Source organism: Bombina bombina, chromosome 6, assembly GCF_027579735.1.
Source record: "Bombina bombina isolate aBomBom1 chromosome 6, aBomBom1.pri, whole genome shotgun sequence".
NCBI classification, from domain to species: Eukaryota; Metazoa; Chordata; class Amphibia; order Anura; family Bombinatoridae; genus Bombina; species Bombina bombina.
Window position 1 is genome coordinate 644,949,816 of NC_069504.1, and position 24,447 is coordinate 644,974,262.

General features: G+C 40.8%; 1 protein-coding gene across 1 annotated transcript; it reads right to left on the minus strand.

Annotated features, from left to right (window-relative positions):
* On the minus strand, positions 1–24,335 carry PEX11A (peroxisomal biogenesis factor 11 alpha). Its single transcript, XM_053716008.1, has 4 exons — positions 24,222–24,335; positions 15,607–15,724; positions 2,072–2,187; positions 1–1,638 (listed from the first exon to the last, which is right to left on the minus strand). Exons 2-4 carry the CDS (start codon positions 15,660–15,662, stop codon positions 1,067–1,069), a joined length of 744 nt encoding a protein of 247 aa, XP_053571983.1. The 5' UTR covers positions 15,663–15,724; positions 24,222–24,335; the 3' UTR covers positions 1–1,066.
* Between the last annotated feature and the right edge of the window lie 112 nt (positions 24,336–24,447).

The window sequence follows — 24,447 nt, forward strand, 5'->3', positions numbered from 1 at the left end:
AACATTGGAACATGAGAGTTTAATGGATTTGTACAGAAAGTGCAAAACAGATGGACATTTAGTAAGTAACTAGCAAAGATTTAAATCAAACGCATTTTATTTATTGCTCTGTATATACATAACTGCAGTTGCAATGGAACTTACCAGTACAATATCCCAACATTTTTCTATTACAAACTTACCAATAATTAAATTACAAAAGCAATCAAGGATGCATAAAAATATATATATATTTATGAAATTGTATGTCAAGTTCATATCAATATAATACTTAAAACTGATAACAATGTTCTTTCATGTAAGCATACAAAATGTACATATGCTATATATTTCCAATTAAAGTGGAAAACGTAATAATAAAAGTGTTTTCAACTCTTATAATTTAAAACAGAATTTATGATTTAGAAAAAATGCATTCCTACACTTGCAAAGAGCTTAAAATGCCAGTTTTACAATAGGCAGCTTTCTACAGCTAATCTATTTAGTAATGCACCAAAGGATTTTGTGTATGCATGTCACTCCATATTACCGTTAAAAACATTAGTAGTTAATACAACACACATTTAAGCACGCACACGTAAACATTTTCCAGTTACAGTAAAAATTTTGCATAGTAAAATAAGAATAAAACCAAAAACTGGCATAATTTTCCTGATACTTTGAATCCTGATTTTATAAAAATCTATTTCAAGTTAAGATGCCATTTACTTGTGGCATATTAGAACACCAGTTAACTAAACTATTAAAAACTCAAAATAAAATTAGTTTATTTTCAGCTATAAAGATATCAACTAGTTAAATAAACACTGATTATTATTTATTAAAACAAATATTCAAGTAAGATTTAGTGTCTATGCTAATATAAAATAATTAAATATAGGCAGTATTGCTACATTATCTTGTAAACCAATTTTCACTATTTGCTATAAATAATTTTATAATTGCATCAAAGTGCTTATTTGCAAAGAGATTATTAGCCAGGAAGGTAAAAATGTCTTCCTGGTTTTATATATACGCCAATAAACACATTTGGTTTTTATTGGCTTATTTAGCAGCAATAGTTATATCAGTGTTTTAGTTTTAATGGTGGTTTTGCTACAGTAAGAATACCCACAATTGAAGAGATCAAGCCACTAATTCCGATTAATCCTTGGTTAGTTTGGTAAATTTCTAACCGGTCAAGAGGACTAAAAAGATCACATGTATTTTTAATTATGTCTAATAAAACTGGTGGGTTGTTCTTCAAACTCAAGTAAAGCATGAATAAGAAATCCCCCAACCCTGTTGGTAAAAGAAAATTAAGTTTTGTGTCAGGTCGTCTCTCCATATCTGCATCTGTATCCATGTGTTTCACATGTTTGGCCACTTTCTTGATGCCACGCAAAACTACATAAAAGTCTACAGCTATGTTGAGGAGTAGAGAGTAGAAATAATAGCGGGTTGCTCTATGGCGCCATTTCTCCTTGTTGATATTGGACACTAGACCGACACTTCTTACCCAAAGAATAGTGTCACAGGTAAAATAAATGACACGGTTCAAATTGGCAGCAGTCAGACAATAACATGAAAAAGCATCTGAAAGATCTACTGCTTTTTTTGAAGCTTCTATGGCATGTACCACGTTTCCCAACCTGAACACTGCAAAACAATCAACAAAGTTAATCATTTATGGCTGAAGAGCACATGGTAACCTACCATGGAATGTTATTATGTTCAAAGGGTAAAATTAAGTTGATTCTAAGCACATTCTACGACAGTACTAGATAACATTACACCAAACATAGTATACTGAAAATATTTCAGGTATGAAAATTTAGAGCAACAATGTTTAAAGAGTTAAAGTATATATTTATCCTAATTGCTTGTAAATTAATTTTTTTTTTTTATAAAATAAAAAGGGCTTAAATAACCAAAGTTAGGATTTGGAACTATTATATCCAAGCCCAACTATTTATATTGAAGTCTGATTACTTTTCAATAAAGGTCTTTTTTTTTTTTTTTAAATTGAAAAATATCTTAAGTGATCAAAGTTATGATCTGTAAACATTTTTAAAACAAGTTTAGTACTTACATTTCCGGCCAGAACTCATGTTAGATTCCACACGTTTGAGCTTCAAAACCAATTTTTCTTTGCCAGCCTTATTTTCTAATAAATACCTAAGCAACATGCATGCATACTGAGTAGCTCTGAAATGGAAAAACATTGATTTGATGGAAAAATGTGAAATACTAAACTTACTGATTACTTTATATTTTTTACAAAAAAAAAAAAAAAAAAAAGAACATAGAAAAATAAATAAAAAAAGATCTGTTCTTGAGGGGTTATAAAACGGGACCTAAGGCCCATGGGGCGCAATGCAGTCTTTCATAAATTTGTTTTCCATTACGCCACCTACTTTTTCCAACCTCTTCTCTGCAATGGCTCATTAATTTCCTCCCTGTGTACATCTAATGTATATGTTTATAGGTTTGTAGATATGAAGTGTTTGATACTGTTTATCTTAATAAGAAAAATACTTGTTTTAGCTTTAAATAATATTTACAAGACATTTCAATGCAATAATACAATGCTCTAATGCTTTACATCACGTGACTATTGCATAAATTATTACCTCTAACTAAAGGGTTTGATCACAATCCTATTAAAAAAAAAAAAACCTTACAAAATCATATGCCTACAAAATCAAAAACTATATTGTTGAATTTTAGAGAAAAGAAATTTGATAATGTTTCCTTAAGATAGTGATCAACCCATATGTTTATAAGAGGTTAAAAAGGACAGTAAAGTCCAAATTAAACTTAAATTTAAACTTTCATGATTCAGATAGAACATACAATTTAACCCATTGTGACAGGGAATTTTAGAGAAAAACTTACCAAAAGTAACAGAGAATATTTAACATTTTTGCTATCACTAAATTTAAACAGAAATAGACCCTTTTTTTGTTTTGTTTTTATTCACCTATCAAACTATATATATATATATAATTTATTTTACAAGATATGACGAGTCCACGGATTTCATCCTTACTTGTGGGATATCGCCTCCTGACCAGGCGATATCCCATAAGTAAGGATGAAATCCGTGGACTCGTCATATCGTAAAAGAAATAAATTTATCAGGTAAGCATAAATTTCCTTTTCTTTTACAAGATATGATGAGTCCATGGATTTCATCCTTACTTATGGGATATCGCCTCCTGGTCAGCAGGAGGAGGTCCTCCTGCTGACCAGGAGGCCATATCCCACAAGTAAGGATGAAATCCGTGGACTCGTCATATCGTAAAAACACAATTTATGCTTACCTGATAAATTTATTTCTCTTGTGGTGTATCCAGTCCATGGATCATCCATTACTTGTGGGATATTCTCATTCCCAACAGGAAGTTGCAAGAGGACACCCACAGCAGAGCTGTAATATAGCTTCTCCCCTAACTGTCATAGCCAGTCATTCGACCGAAAACAAGCCGAGAAATGAGGAACCATAGGGTGTAGTGGTTACTGTAGTTTAAATTTAAAAATTACCTGCCTTAAAATGACAGGGCGGGCCGTGGACTGGATACACAACAAGAGAAATAAATTTATCAGGTAAGCATAAATTGTGTTTTCTCTTGTAAGGTGTATCCAGTCCACAGATCATCCATTACTTGTGGGATACCAATACCAAAGCTAAAGTACACAGATGAAGGGAGGGACAAGGCAGGAACTTAAATGGAAGGAACCACTGCCTGTAAAACCTTTCTCCCAAATATAGCCTCCGAAGAAGCAAAAGTATCAAATTTGTAAAATTTTGAAAAAGTATGAAGCGAAGACCAAGTCGCCGCCTTGCAAATCTGTTCAACAGAAGCCTCATTTTTAAAGGCCCAAGTGGAAGCCACAGCTCTAGCGGAATGAGCTGTAATCCTTTCAGGAGGCTGCTGTCCAGCAGTCTCATAGGCTAAGCGGATTAAGCTTCTTAGCCAAAAAGAAAAAGAGGTTGCCAAAGCCTTTTGACCTCTCCTCTGTCCAGAGTAGACAACAAACAAAGCAGATGTTTGACGAAAATCTTTAGTAGCTTGTAAGTAAAACTTTAAAGCACAGACCACGTCCAGATTGTGTAACACAAGGATGGAACCACAATCTCTTGATTGATATTCTTGTTAGATACCACCTTAGGTAAGAACCCAGGTTTGGTACGCAGGACTACCTTATCCGTATGAAAAATCAGATAAGGAGAATCACATTGTAAGGCAGATAGCTCAGAGACTCTACAAGCCGAGAAAATAGCTACAAAAAAAAAAAAAAAAAAAAAAAAAGAACTTTCCAAGCTAAAAGTTTGATATCTATGGAATGAAGAGGTTCAAACGGAGCTCCTTGAAGAACCTTAAGAACCAAGTTTAAGCTCTATGGTGGAGCAACAGGTTTAAACACAGGCTTGATTCAAACTAAAGCCTGACAAAATGCCTGAACGTCTGGAACATCTGCCAGACTCTAGTGCAAAAGAATAGACAGAGCAAAAATCTGTCCCTTTAAGAAGCTAGCTGGCAATCCTTTTTCCAAACCTTCTTGGAGAAAAGATAAAATCCTAGGAATCCTGACCTTACTCCATGAGTAACCCTTGGATTCACACCAATAAAGATATCTACGCCATACCTTATGGTAAATTTTCCTGGTGACAGGCTTTCGTGCCTGTATTAAGGTATCAATAACTGACTCGGAGAAGCCACGCTTTGATAAAATCAAGCATTCAATCTCCAGGCAGTCAGCCTCAGAGAAATTAGATTTGGATGGTTGAAAGGACCCTGAAGTAGAAGGTCCTGTCTCAGAGGCAGAGACCATGGTGGAAAGGATGACATGTCCACTAGATCTGCATACCAGGTCCTGCGTGGCCACGCAGGTGCTATCAGAATCACCGATGCTCTCTCCTGCTTGATCTTGGCAATCAGTCGAGGGAGCAGAGGAAACGGTGGAAACACATAAGCCAGGTTGAAAGACCAGGGCGCTGCTAGAGTATCTATCAGTGTCGCCTTGGGATCCATGGACCTGGATCCGTAACACGGAAGCTTGGCGTTCTGGTGAGACGCCATGAGATCCAGTTCTGGTTTGCCCCAACGGAGAATCAGTTGTGCAAATACCTCCGGATGGAGTTCCCACTCTCCCGGATGAAAAGTCTGACTACTTAGAAAATCCGCCTCCCAGTGCTCTACACCTGGGATATGGATGGCTGATAGGTGGCAAGAGTGAATCTCTGCCCAGTGAATTATTTTTGAAACTTCTAACATCTCTAGGGAACTTCTTGTTCCCCCTCGATGGTTGATGTAAGCTACAGTCGTGATGTTGATCGACTGAAATCTGATGTACCTCAGAGTTGCTAATTGAGGCCAAACCTGAAGAGCCTTGAATATCGCTCTTAGTTCCAGAATATTTATTGGAAGTAGAGACTCCTCCTGAGTCCACAATCCCTGAGCCTTCAGGGAGTGCCAGACTGCACCCCAACCTAGAAGGCTGGCATTTGTTGTTACAATAGCCCAATCTGGCCTGCGAAGGTCATACCTTTGGACAGATGGACCCGAGATCCCTGGTCTCTTGGTCCAGATTCAGTTGAGGGGCCAAATCTGTGTAATCCCTGCTCCACTGACTGAGCCTGCATAGTTGCAGCGGTCTGAGATGTAAACGTGCAAACGGCACTATGTCCATTGCCGCTACCATTAAGCCGATTACTTCCATACACTGAGCCACCAAAGGGCGCGGAATGGAATGAAGAACCCGACAGGAATTTAGAAGCTTTGATAACCTGGACTCCGTCAAGGTAAATTTTCATTTCTACAGAATCTATCAGAGTCCCTAGAAAGGAAACTCTTGTGAGTGGGGATAGAGAACACTTTTCCTCGTTCACTTTCCACCCATGCGACCTCAGAAATGCCAGTACTACGTCCGTATGAGACTTGGCAATTTGGAAGTTTGACGCCTGTATCAGGATGTCATCTAAATAAGGGGCTACTGCTATGCCCCGCGGCCTTAGGACCACTAAAAGCGACCCTAGAACCTTTGTAAAGATTCTTGGGGCTGTAGCTAATCCAAAGGGAAGAGCTACAACTGGTAATGCCTGTCTTGAAAGGCAAACCTGAGAAACCGATGATAATCTTTGTGTATCGGAATGTGAAGATAAGCATCCTTTAGATCCACTGTAGTCATATATTGACCCTCCTGGATCAGTGGTAGGATGGTACGAATAGTTTCCATCTTGAACGACGGAACTTTGAGGAATTTGTTTAAGATCTTTAGATCCAAAATCAGTCTGAAGGTTCCCTCTTTTTTGGGAACCACAAACAGATTTGAGTAAAAACCCTGTTCCTGTTCCTCCTTTGGAACTGGATGGATCACTCCCATAACTAGGAGGTCTCGTACACAGTGTAAGAATGCCTCACTCTTTATCTGGTTTGCAGATAATTGTGAAAGGTGAAATCTCCCTTTTGGGGGGGAAGCTTTGAAGTCCAGAAGATATCCCTGGGATATAATTTCCAACGCCCAGGGATCCTGAACATCTCTTGCCCACGCCTGGGCGAAGAGTGAAAGTCTGCCCCCTACTAGATCCGTTACCGGATAGGGGGTCGTTCCTTCATGCTGTCTTAGAGGCAGCAGCAGGCTTTTTGACCTGCTTACCTTTTTTCCAGGTCTGGTTTGGTCTCCAGACCGTCTTGGATTGAGCAAAAGTTCCCTCTTGTTTATTATTAGAGGAATTTGATGCCGCACCTGCCTTGAAGTTTCGAAAGGCACGAAAATTAGACTGTTTGGCCCTAGATTTGGACCTGTCCTGAGGAAGGGCACAACCTATCCTCCCGTGATATCAGCAATAATCTCCTTCAAACCAGGCCCGAATAGGGTCTGCCCCTTGAAGGGAATGTTAAGTAGCTTAGATTTTAAAGTCACGTCAGCTGACCATGATTTAAGCCATAGCGCTCTGCGCACCTGTATAGCAAAACCAGAATTCTTAGCCGTTAGTTTATTCAAATGAACAATGGCATCAGAAATAAAATAATTGGCTAGCTTAAGTGCTCTAAGTTTGCCAAGTATGTCATCCAATGGAGTCTCTACCTGTAAAGCCTCTTCCAGAGACTCAAACCAGTACGCCGCAGCAGCAGTGACAGGGGCAATGCATGCAATGGGCTGTAGGATAAAACCTTGTTGAATAAATATTTTCTTAAGGTAACCTTCTAATTTTTTATCCATTGGCTCTAAAAAAGCACAACTGTCCTCGAGAGGGATAGTAGTATGCTTTGCTAGAGTAGAAACTGCTCCCTCCACCTTAGGGAGTGTCTGCCATAAGTCCCGTGTGGTGGCGTCTATTGGAAAACATTTTTCAAAAAATAGGAGGGGAAGAGAACGGCACACCTGGTCTATCCCATTCCTTATTAATAATTTCTGTAAACCTTTTAGGTATTGGAAAAACATCAGTACACACTGGCACTGCAAAGCATTTATCCAGTCTACAAAATGTCTCTGGCACTGCAATGGTATCACAGTCATTCAGAGCAGCTAAAACCTCCCTAAGTAACACGCGGAGGTGTTCAAGCTTAAATTTAAATGTAGAAATATTAGAATCAGGTATCTTTCCTGAGTCATTAACATCACCCACTGACTGAAGCTCTCCTTCCTCAGCTTCTGCATATTGTGAGGCAGTATCAGACATGGTTCTTAAAGCGTCAGTATTCTCTGCATTTTGTCTCACCCCAGAGCTATCTCGCTAACCTCTAAGTTCAGGTAGTCTGGCTAATACCGCTGACAGTGTATTATCCATGACTGCCGCCATGTCTTGTAAAGTAAACGCTATGGGCGCCCTAGATGTACTTGGCGCCATTTGAGCGTGAGTCCATTGGGCGGGAGTCAAAGGGTCTGACACGTGGGGAGAGTTAGTCGGCATAACTTTCCCCTCGTCAGATTCCTCTGGTGATAATTTTTTTAAAAACAGAATATGATCTTTATTGCATAAAATGAAATCAGTACATTTGGTACACATTCTAAGAGGGGGTTCCACCATGGCTTTTAAACATAATGAACAAGGAGTTTCTTCTATGTCAGACATGTTTATACAGACTAGCAATGAGACTAGCAAGCTTGGAAAACACTTTAAATCAAGTTAACAAGCAAATATAAAAAACGGTACTGTGCCTTTAAGAGAAACAAATTTTGTCAGAATTTGAAAAACAGTGAAAAAATGCAGTAAATCAAACGAAATTTTTACAGTGTAATAGGCTAGCAGAGCATTGCATCCACTTGCAAATGGATGATTAACCCCTTAGTTAAAAAAACGGATCAAAAAAACGAAATAGACTTTTTTTTTTTTTTTTTTTTTTAACAGTCACAACCAACTGCCACAGCAAGCTGTGGTCCTACCTTCCCCAATAAATGACTTTGGAAAGCCTTTGAGCCCTTTAGAGATGTCCTATAGCATACAGGGGACTCCTGAGGGAAGCTGGATGTCACAGTTTGTAATTTTAACTGCACCAACTGTAACTTTTATACTATAACAGTGGAAAGCCTCAGTAAAACTGTTTCTAGTCAAAATTTAAGCCAGCCATGTGGAAAAAACTAGGCCCCAATAAAGTTTTATCACCAATGCATATATAAAAACGATTAAACATGCCAGCAAACGTTTATATTGCAATATTATAAGGGTATTACCCCTGGGAGTAAGCATGATACCAGTCGTTATTAAATCACTGTATTCAGGCTTAACTTACATTAATCCGGTATCAGCAGCATTTTCTAGTGTTTTCCACCTCTAGAAAAAATTATAACTGCACATACCTGACAGCAGAATAAACTGCACGCCATTCTCTCGCTGAAGTTACCTCATCTGTGTAATCCCCTCAGACATATGTGAGAATAGCAATGGATCTTAGTTACAACCTGCTAAGATCATAGAAACCTCAGGCAGATTCTTCTTCTATTTACTGCCTGAGATAAAATAGCACAACTCCGGTACTATTTAAAAATAAGAAACTTTTGATTGAAGAAAATAAACTAACTATATTTAACCACTCTCTCCTACAACATTCTAGCTTGTTGAGAGTTGCAAGAGAATGACTGGGTATGACAGTTAGGGGAGGAGCTATATTACAGCTCTGCTGTGGGTGTCCTCTTGCAACTTCCTGTTGGGAATGAGAATATCCCACAAGTAATGGATGATCCGTGGACTGGATACACCTTACAAGAGAAATTAATAAATTTATCAGGTAAGCATAAATTTCCATATATATATATATATCTATATATATATATATATATCCACTCAAACAAATGCACTCTCAGGTCTTTCAAATAGAATAACAAAGTTATCTTTTATTGGAACGTTTTCGGGTATATACTACCCTTCATCAGCATGAAATAAAGTGAAACACATCATATATTATTCAAGCAAACAAATCAAATAATAATCAAACACACTCCAACCTGTGTACTATCAAAGTGGCGCCAAAGTGAATTTATTGAACGCAAAATTGCGTTCCTGTGTTTCGTGCGACCGGAAGGTCAACTACATCACTTCCGGTTTTGCCGTAAAATCCCGGCTCAGTTTCAATAACAAAAAAACATACAGTGTCATCAAAGAAAATTCAAAGATAGATGTTAATATCTATAGCGTGTCCTATATTACATAGTGAACTTAGTGATGCAAATACTTGTCAACATAGTAACTTGTGTATTATTCCTATTACTATGTTGACAAGTATTTGCAGGGTGATTACATAAGTCTGTGAACCCTGACTTGTTCCCAGTTTGTTTGATTGAGAGCTTGCATTTGTATGGCTGTATTAGGAACCCAGGTTTTGGAAGATACCTTGACGTGGTACCTGGGCTTGCCCCATTTGGCCAGATGCGGTAACTAACTCTTCCAGTTTTGCTTTAAATCTTAGCTGAGAGCTTGAAAGCGAGTGCTGGACTTTCTCTGTGTGTCGTATTAATTTATTTAGTAATTTTCCCTATGGGCCTTGCACCCAGGCTTGTCTGGGGTTAACTGCCTGTGACTCTGGAGACAGCACAGCTTCCTGAGAGTGCTATAGCACCCAGGGCTGAGCATGTTGCAGGGTCATTGGATGTGTACCCAGTCTAGTCCAGTCTAAGAGTGCAGTCCCATTCTGTGTTTTGTATATATATATATATATATATATATATATATATATATATATATATATATATATATATATATATATATAGTGAACAGAAGAAGGGAAGGGCGCACAGAGAAGACAGATTTGGGTGTAGTATGTTATGGTACCAGGATTAACAATCGCGCTAAAATCACACTCACTTGTTCAAAACTCAATCAGTATGAGGTAAGGTGCTGGCGTGGAGGCTATTTCAAGCTCTGTAAGGAATCCTGCAATCCTTTTCACTGCTTGGTACTTCTTCACAGTATTGTAGTGTACAATACATGTGTCTGCAGTATAGTGCCCTCCAGTGATCATCTGGCTTCATATGGTAATGGAAGCATAATCAGTGTTCCTTTACCATATGAAGACAGATGCTTTCTGCCTCTGGCTGCAATCTTAGCTGTCAGAGATGACTGCTGGGAACGCAGCATGAGGCAGAAGGTTGGACATAGCTACTATGTCAACAGGGTACGCTGAGCAAAGAACCATGTGTCATAGTATGCATAGTATGTATGTCCAATAGGCATAAGGGGTTCTCTTGTCATCCGTTGTTGAAAAACACACATAGGTAGGGTAAGAGATAGCTGCTAACCAGGGGACGCATGGGAACGGAGTTCCTGCACTATTTTTGCAGGTGGAACTAAGCTCCCTCTGGACAGAGAACAGAAATTCTTCAGTAAACACTGCTGCTGCTGGTGGAAGGAGCTGAAGCCGTGTCTGGTTAGAGGGATAGTGAGATCCTCTAGTAATGTTCAGTAACACTTCCTTCAATACACTAAATGTAAGCCTGTCAGCAGTCCTGCTGTGTGATCACCCCTCACTGTGTATAACACAAGGTGCTTACATTTCTGTGTGACTTGCTCTGGGGTTATTTAGCTCCCTGCAGCAGAAATAGGACTATTGCACCTTAAGTGACAAAGGGGGATTCTCAAGCCCAAAGGCAACTATTCAACCCTTTATTGGATTTAATTTGTTTTCATTAACCAAAGTGTATAGATTATATACATATAAATACAGTGTGTATGTGTTTAAGTGTGAGTCTTGGTGAGTTCCCACACTTTTTTTTGTAGGACTTGACCCCTGTGCTAACTGATGGCTGCACATATAAACCTCTTGTCATTTGCTCACCTGATGTGCTCAGCTAGTTCCCTGTGGTGCACTGCTGATCCTTCAACAAAGGGTTCCAAGAGAATGACGTGAATTTAACCCCTTAACGACTGAGGACGTGCAGGGTACGTCCTCAGAAAAAAGGCAGTTAATGCCTGAGAACGTACCCTGCACGTCCTCAGTGTGGAAAGCAGCTGGAAGCGATCCTGCTCGCTTCCAGCTGCTTTCCGGTTATTGCAGTGATGCCTCGATATGGAGGCATCCTGCAATAACCTTTCACGGCCATCCGATGCAGAGAGAGCCACTCTGTGGCCCTCTCTGCACCGGACATCGATGGCCGGTATCGTTGGTGGGTGGGAGCCGGTATGGGAGGTGGGTGGCGGCCATCGATGGCCCTGGTCATGTGGAGGGGGGCGGGATCGTGGGCGGGGGAGTCCGGGGGCGCGCGCGGGCGTGCGCACGTGCACGAGGGGGCGGGGGCGGGCGCGTGCACGGGGAGGGAGCGGGTGGGAACCGCTACACTACGGAAAAAATGTGTCCCCAAAACACAAAGTGGGACAAATAAAAAAGCCCTTGTGTGATTTAGGTGGTGGGGGGGTGGGGGGCGATTGAGCTACACTACAGAAATTAAAAAAAAAATAATAATTAACATTTGATTGTTCAAAATGGGTACTGGCAGACAGCTGCCAGTACCCAAGATGGCCCCCAATAAGGCTGAGAGGGAGGCGTAGAGAGCTGTTTTGGGGGGGATCAGGGAGGTTGGGGGTTAAGGGGGGGATCCTAAACACAGCATATGTAAATATGCTTTTTTTTTTTTTTCTTTAAAAAAAAAAAAACTTTTATTTTAGTACTGGCAGACTTTCTGCCAGTACTTAAGATGGCGGGGACAATTGTGGGGTGGGGGAGAGAAGGGAGCTGTTTGGGAGGGATCAGGGGGTGGGATGTGTCAGGTGGGAGGCTGATCTCTACACTAAAGCTAAAATTAACCCTGCAAGCTCCCTACAAACTACCTAATTAACCCCTTCACTGCTAGCCATAATACACGTGTGATGCGCAGCAGCATTTAGCGACTTTCTAATTACCATAAAGCAACGCCAAAGTCATATATGTCTGCTATTTCTGAACAAAGGGCATCCCAGAGAAGCATTTACAACCATTTGTGCCATAATTGCACAAGCTGTTTGTAAATAATTTCAGTGAGAAACCTAAAATTGTGAAAAAATTAACATTTTTTTTTACTTTGATCGCATTTGGCGGTGAAATGGTGGCATGAAATATACCAAAATGGGCCTAGATCAATACTTGGGGTTGTCTACTACACTACACTAAAGCTAAAATTAACCCTAGAAGCTCCCTACATGCTCCCTAATTAACCCCTTCAATGCTGGGCATAATACACGTATTGTGCGCAGTGGCATTTAGCAGCCTTCTAATTACCAAAAAGCAAAGCCAAAGCCATATATGTCTGCTATTTCTGAACAAAGGGGATCCCAGAGAAGCATTTACAACCATTTATTCTATAATTGCATAAGTTGTTTGTAAATAATTTCAGTGAGAAACCTAAAGTTTGTGAAAAAATTTGTGAAAAAGTGAACAATTTTTTTTATTTGATCGCATTTGGCGGTGAAATAGTGGCATGAAATATACCAAAATGGGCCTAGATCAATACTTTGGGATGTCTTCTAAAAAAAAATATATACATGTCAATAGATATTCAGGGATTCCTGAAAGATATTAGTGTCCCAATGTAACTAGCGCTAATTTTGAAAAAAAGTGGTTTGGAAATAGCAAAGTGCTACTTGTATTTATGGCCCTATAACTTGCAAAAAAAGCAAAGAAGATGTAAACATTGGGTATTTCTAAACTCAGGACAAAATTTAGAAACTATTTAGCATGGGTGTTTATTGGTGGTTGTAGATGTGTAACAGATTTTGGGGGTCAAAGTTAGAAAAAGTGTGTTTTTTTCCATTTTTCCTTCATATTTTATAATGTTTTTTATAGTAAATTATAAGATATGATGAAAATAATGGTATCTTTTGAAAGTCCATTTAATGGCGAGAAAAACGGTATATAATATGTGTGGGTACAGTAAATGAGTAAGAGGAAAATTACAGCTAAACACAAACACCGCAAAAATGTAAAAATAGCCTTGGTCCCAAACGGACAGAAAATGGAAAAGTGCTGCGGTCATTAAGGGGTTAAGAATAGAAGTAAACAAGTAGTTATTTAAAATGGTATACACTATCTGAATCATGAGAATAAAAAAAATGTTGAATGCCCCTTTAAACACAAAGTTCTGCTCATGATCCTTATTTCATTGTTACTCCTGATCAGGGCATGACCAGTGAGCCAATCAGAAGTAGCATATGTATGTAGCCACTAAATGTGTTCTTTTTAAAACAGTTCTGGCAGTGTTCCTTGTATGAGAGTTTAATTATATGTTTAAACCCTTTCACCGAGATTACGAGTTTTGCGGTAACAGGGGTGCGTTGCTAACGAGCAGTTTTTTCTCACCGCTCACTTAAGACAACGCTGGTATTACAGGTTTTTTTAAACCCGGCGTTAGCCACAAAAAGGTGAGCGTAGAGCAAAATTTAGCTCCACATCTCACCTCAATACTAGCGTTGCTTACGGTAGCGGTGAGCTGGCAAAACGTGCTCATGCACGATTTCCCCATAGGAAACAATGGGGCAGAATCGTCTGAAAAAAAACCTAACACCTGCAAAAAAAGCAGCGTTCAGCTCCTAAAGCAGCCCCATTGATTCCTATGGGGAAATAAAATTTATATCTACACCTAACACCCCAACATGAACCCCGAGTCTAAACACCCCTAATTTTACAATTATTATCCCCTAATCTGCCGCCCCCATCGTCGCCGCTACTATATTAAATGTATTAACCCTTAAACCTAAGTCTAAACCTAAGTCTAACACCCCCTTCTGCCCCTATGGAGGACCACTTGTGCCTGGCTGGGTGAAGACAGCTCAAGGTAGGGTGATCTTCAAGGGGTTAGTGTTAGGTTTTATTAAGGGGGTATTGGGTGGGTTTTAGAGTAGGGTTGGCTGTGTGGGTGGTGGGTTTTAATGTTGGGGGGTATTGTATTTTTTTTTTACAGGTAAAAGAGCTGATTACTTTGGGGCAATGCCCCACAAAAAGCCCTTTTAAGGGCTATTTGTAATTTAGTATAGGGTAGGGATTTTTATTATTTTGGGGGGATTTTTTATTTTATTAGATTAGGTGTAATTTTTTGTACTTTAGTTTATTTAATTTAATTGTAGTTAGTTTAAGTAATTAATTTAATGATAGTGTAGTGTTAGGTGTAAATGTAACTTAGGTTAGGATTTATTTTACAGTTATATTTGTCTTTATTTTGACTAGGTAGTTATTAAATAGTTAATAACTATTTAATAACTATTCTACCTAGTTAAAATAAATACAAAGTTGCCTGTAACATAAATATAAAACCTAAGATAGCTACAATGTAACTATTAGTTATATTGTAGCTATCTTATGGTTTATTTTATAGGTAAGTGTTTAGTTTTAAATAGGATTAATTTATTTAATTGTAGTAATTTTATTTCGTTTAATTTAAATTATATTTAAGTTAGGGGGGTGTTAGGGTTAGGTTTAGGGGTTAATAAATTTAATATAGTAGCGGCGACGTTGGGGGCGGCAGATTAGTGGTTAATAAATGTAGGCAGGTGTCTGCGATGTTAGGGACGGCAGATTAGGGGTTAATAAAATGTAACTAGTGATTGCGAGGCGGGCGTGCATCGGTTTAGGGGTTAATATATTTATTAAAGTGGGGTTAAAAATTTTAAGTGTTTGCGATGTGGGGGGCCTCGGTTTAGGGGTTAATAGGTAGTTTATGGGTGTTAGTGTACTTTTTAGCACTTTAGTTAAGAGTTTTATGTTAGGGTGTTAGCCCATAAAACTCCTAACTACTGACTTTTAAATGCGGTAGGAGTCTTGACAGGAGAGGGTCTACCGCTCACTTCTTCCAAGACTCGTAATACCGGCGTTATGCAAGTCCCATTAAAAAGCTAGGATACGCAATTGAAGTAAGGGGATTTGCGGTAAGCTCGAGTCGCGGGAAACAATTGAGCGGTACACCTGTACCTGCCAGACTCGGAATAACAGCGGGCGTTAAAAAGCAGCGTTGGGACCTCTCAACGCTGCTTTTTAAGGCTAACGCAAGACTCGTAATCTAGCCATTTGTGAGGGATAAAAACACATATAATTAGAAGCTCACATTTGTACAATTATAAAATGCTCTAAAACATTAGAATAGTTTAATATTGCATTATTATTATTAATTATTCCCCTTTTACACGAAGAGGTACTACAAATCACTGAAAAAGAAAATTACCTGAAGAGACGGTCTCTCCCCTGGCTTTGATTTGTGAACTTCACAAACGAATCCATGGTCACAGTTATATAATTGAATATTTCTATTTGGAGCTGTTCAGACTTCTCTGATAAAACACCTGCAGGCAGAAATAAATTAAACTGGTTGGGATACTCTGATATTGTACAGCAGGCACGACTTGGCAAGCAAGATGTGATAATTAACCTGTATCAATTCTAATCTGTAAAGGAAGAAAGTAACAAGAAATCTGAGCAGAAGAACAGATTTAATAAAGACATTAAAGAGTTAGGTACAAATAAAAAAATTAACCTGCTAAAGAGCAAGTGTTACCAAGAACGCCTGATAGACTCATCTTCCAGGTGCATTGTACCACATCTGCTACACCACCCTGCCAGTGGCTTCTGTTAGTCTCAAGAATAAAATCTTGACCCAGACACAGAAAGTGTAACCAACACTGCACCCTCCTAGTTCTGTAACCTTGGCTGCAATTACTCTTACCTTCTCCATCTGCTCTGCCCACAAATAACTTCTCATCATTAAATACTTCTTCCAACTCTGGTCTGCAATAATTTTCCTCACATCCACAAGACTTTTCCAGAACTGTGAAACTCCTTGCTTTGCTCAGTTAGACTTCCCTCTAGCCTTCAAACTTTCAAGTGTTCTTTAAAACTGTATATACTCATGGATACATCTTTCATCTGAACCCTACACCTCAGATCTCTCATCTACTTCCTTTAAAATGTTAGCTCACAAGTCCATCTGTCCATTCTTAAAGTCCAAAGTTCCAAAGGAAAAACTGAATGGTCTTATATTATTAATAAAAAGTTAAAATTGTATTTAATTCCAAAAAAAACAAACAAACAAAAAAAAAAAAACGAAATAAGGGGTACAACCAAACCTTAGAGCAAAACATACACACTGGGGTGCAGTCCTAGAACAGCTTACGCGTTTCAGATTACCTCCATAGTCATAGCCTGAATAGAACTACCTGTTACTAATTTAAAAACCCCTTGCCTACTTACAATTGGTTTAAAATTAATTAGACCGCCCCGTGATGCAATCAATCATAATACTAACTCCATTCTCAAAACCTGCAAATTATCATTATATTGTACCTCGAATTTAAACCTTTTGGCAATCTTGTATTCAAGGTAAAAATCCAATATGCTTCACGTCTCACCAGAATTCTATTAAGATCTCCTCCTCATTTAGGTCTGGAGATTTTTTCTATTGCACACCAAGAGAAATTATTATGGTTTCCTTTGTGATAAATGCCAAAATGTTGCACAATTGGTGTGGATGCTCTCAGAGTTAAAAGAGGAGAAATGCTCTCTAATTCTGGAATTAACATCTCTCGACGTGAGACCTACATATTGGATTGCACATTGTGTACATTCAATAAGATAGATGACATTTTGTGATGTACAGTTTAGACAAGTTTCAATATTATATTTTTTGCCTGTAACTGTGCTTGAAAATTCTTTAGTCAGTTTTGCATAATCACAGGGTTCACACTTCTTGTGTCCACACCTGTACATGCCTGTGTGTTTAAGCCAAGATGTCCCTTTTGTTTGTTGAGATCTTAATAAAGTTGGGGATAGAATGGAACCCAAAGTAGGGATTTTCCTGTATGAGCACCTAAACCCTATCTTTACTGTATCTAACAGATTATCCTCTGCAGACAATATAGTAAAGTGTTTGCATACAATGTTACATATTGCAGGATATTGTGTACTGTGTCCTGTTACAACCGTCACACCTTCAAATCTATCAGTCTTTCTTTTACTTTCTCTTAGGAGATTATCTCTTGGAATAGTGCTTACAGCCCATTTAGCCTTCTTGATAACTTTCATAGGGTACTTTCTGACTGCTAACGGATTCACTAGATCTGTAGATTGTAGTTTATAATCATCTGGATTTTAACAATTCCTTTTTAGTCTTGTGAATTCCCCTTTTTCTATAGCATAAGGTAAATGCTTTGGGTGATAGCTGGTACCCAAAAGTAGTGAAATCCCTGAAATGGGTTTACGATAGACTGTGGAACACAATATTACTAAAATTAACTTCCTTGACATTACCTTAAAAGGAAATAGCACAGGGATAATAGAGTCCACAGTCGAAAACCCATTTCAGTGAATTCACTACTTTTGGGTACCAACTATCACCCACAGCATTTACCTTATGCTTTGGGTGATAGAAGTGGAGGGCCACCGTCGGACAGCCCCAGGCCGACCCGTTAAGGGTCTAGCCGGGTCTGACGAACTGGAGGGGGGGAGATGTCATGGATACCAGACAGCTAAGGCTACCCCCAACCCCCCTACAACCTCACCCCTGTTGTTTCTCATTAGTTTTGGGCTCCTCAGAGCAACCACAATCTCTGGAAGGTTTTGTTTGCTTGTTTTGTGAAGAGCTGGTGTATGACCAGAAAAACCCTCTTAGGCAGGCCGGGCTCCTGGAACTCCGTGTCAGCCGCCTCACAACGGACACCCGCCTAGGCTAGCCGGGCTCCTGGAACTCCCGGTCAGCCACAGGACAGCAGGACACCCGCTAACTTTACCCCTGGTCGCTCCAGCTGCCCTTTGCCCCAGAACTCCCTGGAAATGCGGCCGCTCCACCGGGATAACCCCGAAACCGCCACCCCTAGGTATAGGGATTATGTGAGACTGTGGCTCCTATGGAGGTGCCAGGCTGTCTGGAGGGGCGGGAATGGCTGGAAAACTGTGGCATTGTCTTCTGTTCTTATCAAGGTAAGTGTGTGTATAAAAGATGTGTGTTTTGCTCAATAAAATGAGTTCTTAATTCACCTGAATGCTAGTCTGTCTAGTCATTTAGGTGGGCTCCTGCTAGAATCACTTTCCTGGACTACATAGAAATCACTTTCCTGGGCTACATAGCAGCCTGTTCCAGGCAGAGGAAGGACACTCTGGCAGAGCTACCTAGTCTGGGTTGCTGGAGTCTGCCATAGGGTGGGACCCTGAGTACTGGTGCTGTCGGGCATCAAGGGTGGCTACAGGCTGTGGTCACTTGCCAGCTACATAGCTGCAGTCGGCAGGGAGGAAGCAGGACCCGTTTAATCATAAATCTGAATTAACAAAAGTTCAAATCTTTCACATAATAAACCTTTGCAATATTCAGTCATTATTTGTTTTGCAGTAAAATGTCTTGCTTTTGTGTTACAATTGTACTTGACTCATGCTTCCTAGAGAGGCCAAAATGCAATTCTCTTCATAGGTTTCTTTCAAAATACTACAAATGACCTAAACCATCTATATACTAGACATTGATTGCCAGTCGGGGTAGCCGGGTGTATCCGTCACATTGGCTGGCAGCAGTGGGATCTGCTTCTTCCACACAATTCCTGCTGACAGAGAAGGGCCACAGTAGCTGGTAACTATGGAAGCCGAGTACCTAAGGAGAGTACAGGAGGCACTGACCCAGCTGGACAGTCCTGGTTCTGAACTGGACCAGCTGAGCTGCAGGAGCATTGTCCGCCGGCAACTATGGAGGAAGAGGCTTCAACAAGAAAAGGATTGTAATGGAAAGGTCCTCCCCACAGATGATGAGAGGTACTGGGTCCAGTGGGACTTGCAAGTACTTTTCCTGGGAGAGCATCCCATAGAGGAATGGCTATCGGAACTAGATTGACTAGTTTGGGCAGAGATGTGGGTGGAGGATGGCTATCGGGACCTCTGATGGCTCGCTATGCAAGTACGACCATGGCTGGAGGATTGCTCCCCCACAGAGGGCTTTGGCTTTGGCAGCCCTGGGTTACTATTGGAAAAGTTGACAGAAGACCCAGAATTTGGGAGCGGGGTGGAACTGAGAGTAATGAACATTGGCCACTCCCGAGAGCAGCTGTTGGATCTCTCGGGGGTACCCTGGCTGGTATCCGATATGGCATCGCTTATTTCCAAGAATGGGGGCTGGAAAAGGCATACAAGAGGCTGCTAGACCGAGTTCTGCAGCATGCCATGGAGCTGTGGTGCAGCACTCTGGGAATCATGGAGGTTGGCCTCAGATGAGTGGCAAAAGAGCATAAGCGACGACGAGCTGCTAGATACAGATCAGCAGCCTGGGCCCGAGCTTACAGACCTGGACAAAGGAGCAACCCCAGCAGAAGCGCTGGCAACAGGGCAGAGAGCCGCCGGCATCTTCCCAGCACCTGTAACAGCCCCAGGAAACCAGGGAGAGGAGGTAGGCGTCCTCCCTCCCCTTACAGAGAACCCCTTGCAGGGAGAGATGGATGTCGGTCTCTCTCCCCAGCGGCAGAGCCATCCCCTGGGAGCGGAGGTAGTCGTCCTCCCTCCTTGTAAACAGAACCCCTTCCTGGGGGAGGAGACAGTCGGTCTCTCTCCCCAGCGGCAGAGCCAGGAGCAGGGAGAGGAGACAGTCGGTCTCTCTCCCCAGCGGCAGAGACTTCCCCTGGGAGCGGAGGTAGTCGTCCTCCCTCCCCTTACACAGAACCCCTTCCTGGGAGAGGAGACAGTCGGTCTCTCTCCCCAGTGGCAGATCCATCCTTCGGGAGCGGAGGTAGTCGTCCTCCCTCCCCTTACAGAGAAGCCCTTGCAGGGAGAGACAGGTATCGATATCTCTCCCCAGTGGCCGAATCCCTTTCTGGTAGAGGAGACAGTTGGTCTCTCTCCCCAGTGGCAGAACCCCGTACAGGGAGCAGAGACAGCTGGTCTCCCTACCCAGTGGCAGCACAGTTTCCCATGGAGCGGAGGTAGCAGACCTCCTTCCCCAGAGGTAGATCTCCTTCTCGGGAGAAGAGACAGACGGACTCTCCCCTCAGTAGCTTGGCAGGGTCTCTACCCTTTTCTTGTCCCAGAGTATTTCTCACCAAGGGCAGGCGTAGCATTGGGCAAGGAGGATAAAAGCATATACAGTTGGTGCCACATGTTTGGGCACCCGAGCTTTACCTGCCCCACCAAGGAGCAACCTCTCCCTCCGGTCTGGGGTAGGAATAGAGCCGGGAAACCAGCACTGGCTTTGTTTGTGGGTGGGTCAGTCGGTACTCAACAGAGTATCACAGAGGGAGACAGTTTGGCCATGGAACTTAAGGACACTGGAACTTGTGGAACAGCCATTGTTTGGGAGCCGGCCTTAGCAAACTTGTTTGGGACTTTGCATTATGTGACTATCCCTGCGCCCAGGGTATAAATGCCAGCAGGAACCCCCCAGGATGCCCCAAGCTCAGGAGAGATGGGATAACCTCTCCCAGCAACCAAAAAGGGGAGGGCCACCGTCGGACAGCCCCAGGCCGACCCGTTAAGGGTCTAGCCGGGTCTGCCGAACTGGAGGGGGGGGAGATGTCATGGATACCAGACAGCTAAGGCTACCCCCAACACCCCCCCCCCCCACAACCTCACTCTTGTTGTTTCTCATTAGTTTTGGGCTCCTCAGAGCAACCACAATCTCTGGAAGGTTTTGTTTGCTTCTTTTGTGAAGAGCTGGTGTATGACCAGGAAAACCCTCCTAGGCTGGCCAGGCTCCTGGAACTCACGGTCGGCCGCCTCACAACGGACACCCGCCTAACTCCTCTCAGGCTAGCCGGGCTCCTGGAACTCCCGGTCAGCCACAGGACACCCGTTAACTTTACCCCTGGTCGCTCCAGCTGCCCTTTGCCCCAGAGCTCCGCTCTTTTGGGGATTGGTAGACCCTAGGGAGGACAAGAGCTGTGGCAATTATCAGAGGAGAGCTCCTTTGGGAACTGGGGGTTTTGGACACCCCTAACCCCATAACTTCAACGGACTGTAACTCTGGTCCCCAGTAATGAATCATGCTGATTTTTGGACTGTGGCATCTGGGGACCAAGAGCTTTAAAAGGACACCCTGGAAATGCGGCCGCTGACCCCGAAACCACCACCCCTAGGTATAGGGATTATGTGAGACTGTGGCTCCTATGGAGGTGCCAGGCTGTCTGGAGGGGCGGGAATGGCTGGAAAACTGTGGCATTGTCTTCTGTTCTTATCAAGATAAGTGTGTGTATAAAAGATGTGTGTTTTGCTCAATAAAATTAGTTCTTAATTCACCTGAATGCTAGTCTGTATAGTCATTTAGGTGGGCTCCTGCTAGAATCACTTTCCTGGGCTACATAGAAATCACTTTCCTGGGCTACATAGCAGCCTGTTCCAGGCAGAGGAAGGACACTCTGGCAGAGCTACCTAGTCTGTGTTGCTGGAGTCTGCCACAGGGTGGGACCCTGAGTACTGGTGCTGTCGGGCATCAGGGGTGGCTACAGGCTATGGTCACTTGCCAGCTACATAGCTGCAGTCGGCAGGGAGGAAGCAGGACCCGTTTGTCAGAGCTACCCAGTCGGGGTAGCCGGGGTATCCGTCACAACTTATAATAACAAATGTTTAATCATAAATCTGAATTAACAAAAGTTCAAATCTTTCACATAATAAACCTTTGCAATATTCAGTCATTATTTGTTTTGCAGTAAAATATCTTGCTTTTGTGTTACAATTGTACTTGACTCATGCTTCCTAGAGAGGCCAAAATGCAATTCTCTTCATAGGTTTCTTTCAAAATGCTACAAATGACCTAAACCATCTATATACTAGACATTGATTGCTTTGAGAGGTGGGCAAATTTATTTAAATTTAGTCCGTACTAGCTACTAGTTACAGTTAAAGGGACAGGAAACCCCCAACATTTTATTTTGTGATTCGGATAGAAAATACAATTATAATTCCAATTTACTTCTATTATCAAATTTGCTTCATTCTCTTGTTATCCTTTGCTAATCAAGTGACAGTTTAAAACATTTATTCTGTATTTTTTTTATTTAATTGCTGACATAAACTATGCATATATGAAAAGCTTAATTTTTTTTTTAAGAAAACCATTGTAGTGTAATTAAACCTTTCAATTTCTGCTGTAAAAAAAAACATGAAATGAAATGTGAAAAATAGTGAACGATACAAATTTGGATACATGAAGCTCATTTGCTACATGATGGTTATATAACGTATTCCAAATCACTACAAACCCAAGGAAATCTTTGTATTTTTCTAGTTCTTGCCAAGTGCAATATGTACATGATCTGTTTAGGAGAATTGTTACAGCACACTACAGCTACAACTACTGGCAGGGAGTAAGACTATATGATGTACAGTTTTCATGTGAGAAAATATATGTAACAGCAAATTACTTAAAAGGAAAGAAAGGTCAAAATTGAAATGTGCATGGGTGCATTTCAGTTGTAAATAGAAGCATTTTTGGAACTTATACTACCAAAAATATTTCTAGTAAAAGTTGCTGTTTTTCAGTGATATACGCACATATGCAGTGAGTGCCTGTGCAACGGTATTCAAACCCTGCCTGCACCTTCTCGGAGAGTCAACAATGGTTTTTATAAAGGGACAGTCTAGTCAAATAAAACTTTCATGATTCAGATAGGGCATGCAATTTTAAACAACTTTCCAATTTACTTTTATCAAATTTGCTTTGTTCGCTTAATATTATTTGTTTAAAGCTAAACCTAGATAGGCTCATATGCTAATTTCCAAGCCCTTGAAGGTCGCCTCTTATCTCAGTGCATTTGACAGTTTTATTACAGCTAGACAGCACTAGTTTGTGTGTGCCTTATACATAAAATTGTGCTCATTCCTGTGGAGTTAACTAGGAGTCAGCACTGATTGGCTAAAATGCATGTCTGTCAAAAGAACTTAGAAAGTAATCACAGCGGTAACAAGTGTATTAATCTAACAGTGTTGGTTATGCAAAACAGGGGAATAGTAATAAAGGGATTATCTATCTTTTTAAACAATAACAATCAGGAGTAGACTGTTGCTTTAAGTCTTCACAGGCAGAAAACACACCATTGCCAGCTCTCTGAGCATGAATACTGGTGCACAGGCACTTACAGCATATGTGCGTATGCCACAGAAAAACTGTAATAACCTTTACTAAAACAATTTTTGCTAATGGAAATATATGCAGATGAGCGATTTCAATACCAGAGCTAGATAACGTTCAAATCTATTTTTATGTGAGACCTGTTTAAACAGTTATTCTGAACTAGAATGTAGGAAAGTTAGAAGTTGAAGAACTGGATTCCTATAGCAAATGTGAAAAGGTTCAAATGCCAGTTGATAACGTTTCTTTTAGTCATGTAGCTATTTAGTGAAGTAGTAATACATCAATTTCAAACTCATTCGCACAGCTTATGTAGATACTGCTCTCGGTTAATTGCATTTAATAGCTAAAGGGGTTATTCGGGAGCAGGGAAATGTAAATAGCCAAAAACGTTTAAGCTTTCACTCAACAGCAAAATAAATAAATAATAATAATAAAAAAAAAATAACATAAAAAACAGGAAACAAAGTTTCTATAAAACTTCATGACACTTCGTATACGGAGTCCATAATATTATTTACAAATAAATAAAACATGGTTTAATATCTAGTCTCGCACTTATTTCAGATGAGTTCACACAAAGTTATATTCATGTACAGTACCCATCAACCACTAAAGTAGTCAAAAACGCTATGAACATTATTTTATGTGCACATATTAAAAATACAGATTTCTAATGAATGAACAGACTAAAATACATCAGATGGGCTGCGGTCTACATTTCTGGGTCCTAATAAGATACCGTAACCTACCTCTTGCCCAATGAGGGGAAACCACGGCTCGCGCTGAGACATCAGGGGTTAATAAAAATCCCACACCTTTTACCTAGCCTTGAAAAGATCACGTGACACACATTTTACCACAATGACAGTCCTCCGGAAACAGCGCGTAAAAATATTGGTTCCGCCCCTCCAATTCCCTGCCTTCTATTTGTTGAAATGGATCTCATTGCAGACGTAATATAAATATTTTATTATT